Source organism: Zeus faber (genome assembly GCF_960531495.2).
Source record: "Zeus faber genome assembly, chromosome: 16".
Taxonomy (NCBI): Eukaryota; Metazoa; Chordata; class Actinopteri; order Zeiformes; family Zeidae; genus Zeus; species Zeus faber.
In genome coordinates this window covers 3,828,624-3,835,468 of record NC_137202.1, presented here as the reverse complement: position 1 = coordinate 3,835,468, position 6,845 = coordinate 3,828,624, and the positions used below count along the sequence as shown (strand labels likewise).

The following is a 6,845-nucleotide window of genomic DNA, read 5'->3' as shown; positions in this document are numbered from 1 at the left end:
TATAGGACCATGTGCACCCAGAACTGGACTTTTGTAGCATAGACTGTTTTGGCTGCAGGGCTTCTACCTCCTGGTTCTCCTCTCCTTGGTCCACATCTCCTCTCCTGCTCAACTGCTCTCCCCCCAAAAAAATCTTTATAGACAAGAAGCAGGAATAACAAAACAGCCTCCCCTAAAACTATTTGGCTGCCATCAGTGGGAACCGAAGGACATATTTGACACCTTGAGTGTTTTGAGATCCGACTTGTGAGTTCCTGGCACTGACAAAATGAGTGACCTGCCGGAAGATGGCTCCTTCATGTTCACGTCAGAGTCCGTGGGAGAAGGACATCCAGGTGAGCTTCTCCAAAGAACACCAAGACCACTTCATATCAAGTCCAGCGTGATTATTACTGTATATGAAATGAGAGATAAGACTGCTCAGATATTAAACTTTTTAGCCCAAACTCTGAAAACCTATTTCTATTTTCTACTGCCTGAGGAAAATTGCTATTTCAGAAGAATCTTTGCCTCTATCTACAGCATCTCTACCTACCTTTGCCCAAACTGCCTTGACGGTATTAAGACCTCATCCTGCATGTATTTAAGGAGTAATGTCTGAAACGTCTGAATGGGATCCGAGCCTCCTCCACTCACACTTGAATGGTATTCCATTGACAGCACGTGGGCACTAGGTCCTATAGCACCCACCCTCCCTCCTGGACAGCTGGGTGGATGTGCCGGATCGACGGAGGTGTAGGGTTCCACCTCGAGGAGGAAATTACCAACGAGCTTCACTCTTAAAATGCACTAACATGGAACTAACAAGGGAATTCTGGGTTATCAGGGCCATAATGTCTGTTGTTTATCACTAGTTCCAATGATATTCATATAACTCACTCAGGTGAATAGGCTTGAATGGAGACAAACAAATGCAAAATGGTTAGGAGAACCCAAGCCCCAACCCGTTTCAAATTTTGAATGTGGGTTAGGTTGGACAAAATCTTCCCACAACATGAATAGACGATATGAAAACATATCTTTGGCACCGATTTACCACTTGTTTTGAGAATATTGTATATTTATATTGCAAACCATAAATGAAAGTTATTACGGTAAAATAAATGATACGTAGAAAAGGTTAATGGTGGTTTTGTGTGTCTATGCACATTAGGGCTGAGTATTGGTACTCAATACCTTTTAAGGTAGCGACCAAAATAACCAAGTAGTATGGAAACTTCTCCAGTCAAACGATACCTGCATTCAATCCTTTTTGTACCCAGATCTAGAAAAAAATAAATAAATAAATAAATACTATTTGTAATCACCACAAGCATTTTTCGATTAAATGCAACGTGTTATTGGCCCACTACCGCAGCAGCAGCTACAACAGTCTGTTCAAGGATAGATTCACAATTTTTCAAGTCTGTCTTAAAAACAGTCAGGTGTCCATATGAACAGTGAAACAGGTTTTCCTTGATGCAATCATTCTTCAATACTGGCTATTTGTTTAAAATGACACTCCCCAAATACTTGATTGTACAGTTTTGTACAGTTGTTTAATTAATATTTCAATAATTTGAACACCATCAAAATGTATTTGTGTAAAAATCATTTGGATGGAGAGGAGTGGTGGCATTTTATGGAACTGAATGCTTCCTTTCACATGATGGGTATAGCATAAAATAAAGGTATTTAAAAAAGTACTCTTGGTATCGGTATCACTTTAACGGTACTAGAATTGGTACTAGCATCATCATTTTTAAACAATACCCAGCCCTTGCGCACATGCTTGTGTGTGTTTGTGCATGTGCATCTTGTTCTAATGTTTGATTTGGCTCTACCTTTCGGCGTTCTGAGCTGCAAACAACCACTTTTAACATTTTTATTTCCACGCCCACTGAGGCAGCTTACCTAACCCAGCGTCCAACCAGAGCCGCTCCATGCACTCTGCCCTCTGTAATCTGTCCAATGGAGCCAACGGCGTGTTGTAATACTCCCAGAAATATGTAAGCTCCCAAAGTCCCCGGCACCAAAATCAATAATTTGTTACCTTTGGTCAGATTAGTACAACAGGATAAATGAGATTAGAAACTAAGGGAAAGTGGAAAGAACTTTTGTTTGGACAAAGAAAAAGTCCACCATGTCAAAAAAGGCAAGTTTTAAAGCAGTATGAATTAGAATTGGTACTGTAAGTGTAGTGTTTTTACTTAATTAAGTTTTAATCACTTAATTAATATTACTTATTCTGTTATACTCAACATCACCCATTTAGGCTTTTTTTGTACTGTATTTCACACTATTTCATACATCTTCCCTCTTTTTAATCCAAAACCAAACAACAAGAATGAAATGAATGAATGAATGAATGACTGTCAAAATCAATAATTTAAGATATTAGGACTATTCTGGATAAATGGGACTCCAAATGAGGTTTCCAGTTTGAAGGCCACAGCACACACTTTCAACCTGATAAGAAACACATAGGTCTGGGCTGTTCTCACAATGTGCCACCGCCCCCTCCACTCTATCAGTTTGTCAGAAAGCTTTACACCACATAAAATGTTACTTATGCCAAAAAAAAAAAAAAAAAAAAAAAGGCCAAACACGCACTGAAACTCACCTGCAGTCTTTAATAGGGTGAATTTGTCTGTTTTTGTGTTTGAAATTTTGGGGGTGTGTTTACCTCAAAGTCAGCACAACCCAGATGTTGATGTTGTTTCTGATGTAACCCACGAGTCGCATTGCTTCAGCTGAGAGACAGTGATATAGAGACATCAAACAAAAGAGACAGAAAGAGCTGAATGGAGGCGTCAGGCTTTGTCCTGTTCTCCGCTCCGCCAGACTGCGACACACCGTAATCAAAGCGACGTGACTGGACTCAAATCCAACATTCCCAGTGCTCCATTCAAAATCAACACATTTTATTATCTTTTATCATGCAGCTAATTAAGCTTTCTCAATTGTCATTATCAATATACAGAACCTCTATTTGGTACTGCGGTTTCCAAACAAGCGGCGAGACCGCCGTAGCAGACAGATTTTGCAAAGCTTAGTAATCATAGAAATTCTCATCCATTCCATTTTTTCCATCATTGTTATTACTTTCGTTTTCCGCAGACAAGATCTGCGACCAGATCAGCGACGCCGTGCTGGACGCCCACCTGAAGGAGGATCCAGACGCCAAAGTGGCCTGTGGTGAGTGGAGAAAAGGAGGTCCCCTCGCCCCCCGTAAAACCTTCGGTGAACAACCGAAACACAGCCTTGTGCAAAGACGGGGATTTTCCATTGATCTGGTGAAGCCAACAAATTGTGCCGGACACGACCAGAGTGACCTACTTTCCAGAAATTAGCTGTTTGGGTTTCAATATTGACCTATGGTTGCTGCAAGGCCTTAAACCCTTGGGTACCTGTTGATGATAAAAACATTCAAAGTGTGTAACTTCAGTGTAATTACAGTGTCATAACGTAGTAACGACACCTTGCATTAAAGTTTTAAGGTCATTTATGGGTTGTGATGAGTAAATCAACCTTCATTGAGACAAGCGGAATTTCATTCCCCCCCTTCAGAGACGGTGTGTAAGACCGGCATGGTGCTGTTGTGCGGGGAGATCACGTCCCGCGCCAACGTGGACTACCAGAAGGTGGTGAGGGACACCATCAGACACATCGGCTACGACAACTCCGACAAGGGTGAGGAAAACGACCAAGACTTCAAATGTCAAGAAAATCTCCTCTCCTCCCCCTCATCCCGCTGTCGTTCCTCCGTCTCCTGTGCCATGAAGGTTTCGATTACAAGACCTGCAACGTCCTGGTGGCCCTGGAGCAGCAGAGCCCAGACATCGCTCAGGGCGTCCACATCGACCGAAGGGAGGAGGACATCGGAGCAGGGGACCAGGTAGAGATGCTCCTGCAGCAGCGCGTTGCCTAAATCAGGTTGTCTCATTGGGATCCAAAAATATTTTCAGACCGTTTTCCAGTTCACACAACACAGATAGAGTAAATTTAAAGAATTAAAGATTTTCAAAATATCATCAGTTAAAACATTAAATGAGTCAATTTAAAATGAGTGCCCAACCTCAACACAACCTTGCAGTTAATTGCAGTAGAAAGATGCACGGTGCCAAAAAAACGGTCTTCAAGAACTGGGTCGCTCCAGTCAGGGCTAACCAGTTGTGTTATCTGGGGTCATGATTATTATTTTTGAATTTAATTAAAGATGTTAGACAACCAGTTTGGACAGTTTTGATAACAAGGCCTTGTATAAGAACACAGATCCTTCAAGTTGTTTGTGATGACCATCCATCCATCCATTCATCCATCCATTCATCCATCCATCTATCCATTGTTTTCATGTCACTCACAATGGTGAGTCCAAGTCCTGGTTGATAAATTGAACAACAAAATGGTGAAGTGGCAGCATGTCAGTATACAGTATACCTCCTTGACTAAGTGTGGGCAGTAAAAGGTAGGTATCTGCCCACATAGGCATGGGAAGATATCTCCATAAGTAAACGTGGATAGTCGTGGAGGTATCTGCCCACATACCGTAGGTGTGGGAGTCAACAGTACAGTGAACCTTCTCACTGATCCATCTGGCGACAATGTTGGACAACAACACAAACGTTCTGATCCTAAGCAGAAAATCCTTAACATCATCTCCTTTGTTCTGTTCTTTTCCCCCAGGGTCTGATGTTCGGCTACGCCACAGATGAGACGGACGAGTGCATGCCTCTCACCATCGTGCTGGCACACAAACTCAACGCCAAGATGGCGGAACTCAGACGCAGCGGCATCATTCCCTGGCTGCGTCCCGACTCTAAAACACAGGTGAGCCCGGAAGTTCCATGAAGGAATAAAAGCCTGTGAATGAGTACTTTTCTTAGTATCTTGGATGTTTAACAAGAGAAAACAAAAACCTGCCAAAATAAACTGAATCAACTCCGGCGACTGAAGGCATTAAGATTGATTCCTCAGGACTCAGGAGAAACAATAGTCTTTGGTTCAGTTTGTTCAGAAACAGATATTGATTGTGAATTTCACCCAATATTTAGATGGGTTATGTGTAATTATAGTGTATGCCGGATTTAATGTGGGGTTTGAAAACAGATTCAGAGAAAGAAACATTCAAAGAAACGTTTATCCTGAAAAATACCCAAAGATACTGCACAGCATCCATTGCATGTTAATGATCTAGACATCTTGTCCCCGTCCATTCTGGGTGTAGGGAGGTGACAGTCAAGGCCACCATCCTAGAAAGTCATCCTTAAGGGGCGAGGGATGAGGGGAATGGGAGATGGTGAGGGACGGCAGGGGATAACGGAAACGTGACGACTGACATCACGATCCCACTGACCCCCTGTTGTTTTTTCTTGGGATGTATTATTTATTTATGTAGTTATTATGTAATAATCATTATTTATTATTTTATGAAACATGTTTAATTTAATATTTATTAAAGGCACTTTAATTATTATTATTATTTGTCCTATTATTTTCTTTTTTTAGTAAGGGTAAGAAAAAGGATATGTGCAAGGAATTAAAATTAAAAGAAATAATGATAAATATCTATTCATATGTAGAGCCTCGGTAGTCAGATTGGCATGTTAGCAAATGAATTGATGACCCACCAGACACTGTGGTCTCTGGGTGCAGGTGACGGTGCACTACGACCAGAAGGACGGCGCTGTGATCCCCAAGAGAGTTCACACGGTGGTCATCTCCGTCCAGCACGACGACTGCATCTCCCTGGAGGAGCAGAAGACAGTGCTGAAGGAGAAGGTACGCATCTGAGAGACGGCGAGCTCTGAACTGGTTCTGATCCTAAGGTTGATAAGTTCTTCATGTGTTTTATTCGAATTTGCCCACCGTTACCACCAGGTGATTAAAGCCGTGGTTCCTGGAAAATATCTGGACGACGAGACCATCTACCACATCCAGCCCAGTGGCCGCTTCGTCATCGGAGGACCTCAGGTGAGCGTTAAACACAATTCTAAATGCAAAAATTAGGATAGACAGATAGAGATGAAAATATAGGGCCACAGAAGATACAGTTTAATACCTTTTTCTCTCGTCTCTCTTCCTTGACAGGGCGATGCGGGTGTGACAGGCAGGAAGATCATCGTGGACACGTACGGAGGATGGGGCGCCCATGGAGGTGGAGCCTTCTCTGGGAAGGACTTCTCGAAGGTGGACCGCTCCGCCGCCTACGCTGCCCGCTGGGTGGCCAAGTCCCTGGTGAAGGCCAAGCTCTGCAGGAGAGTCTTGGTCCAGGTGAGAGCACAGATCGGTTTTCACCTCCCCATAATCTTCAGTGGAGATTTCGGGCAACATCTTCAGCTCCTTCATCTTCCATGTGTCTGGCGTGTTAGGTCTCCTATGCCATCGGAGTGGCCCACCCGCTCTCCATCTCCCTATTCACCTACGGCTCCTCCAAGAAGTCAGAGGGAGAGCTGCTCCACATCGTCAACAAGAACTTTGACTTGAGGCCAGGTGTCATTGTCAGGTAACGTCTCAAAATAAAATGTCTGCGCATTGTTCTTCACTCGCTCATAGAGGACTTCACACCAGTTGACCAGTTTGGTAGGTGGTGGTGGATTTCTGATGTCTGTCGCCCATGTCTCCAACAGGGAACTGAACTTGAAGAGGCCAATCTACCAGCAGACGGCCTCCTACGGCCACTTTGGCCGTGCTGAGTTCACATGGGAGGTGCCCAAGGAGCTCAACTTCTAGGCGCCTTCGCTACCCCCGATGCTTGCTCCCGTCGACTAGCCTGGAGGTGGAACACAGGGCCACCGCATGGACTACAAACCCCCAACCGAAAACCACTTACGTTTGAATTTCCCCAAGTTCTTACAATCGACAGG

At 43.6% G+C, this 6,845-nt stretch overlaps 1 protein-coding gene across 1 annotated transcript; it reads left to right on the top strand.

Moving 5' to 3' along the window:
* Positions 1-268: 268 nt before the first annotated feature.
* Positions 269-6,488, top strand: mat1a (methionine adenosyltransferase 1A; the record flags this gene model as incomplete). The annotated part of the gene is made up of 9 exons (XM_080017004.1): positions 269-335; positions 3,100-3,177; positions 3,550-3,672; positions 3,765-3,877; positions 4,666-4,809; positions 5,635-5,760; positions 5,860-5,952; positions 6,070-6,252; positions 6,351-6,488. 9 exons carry the CDS (start codon positions 269-271, stop codon positions 6,486-6,488), a joined length of 1,065 nt encoding a protein of 354 aa, XP_079873130.1.
* Between the last annotated feature and the right edge of the window lie 357 nt (positions 6,489-6,845).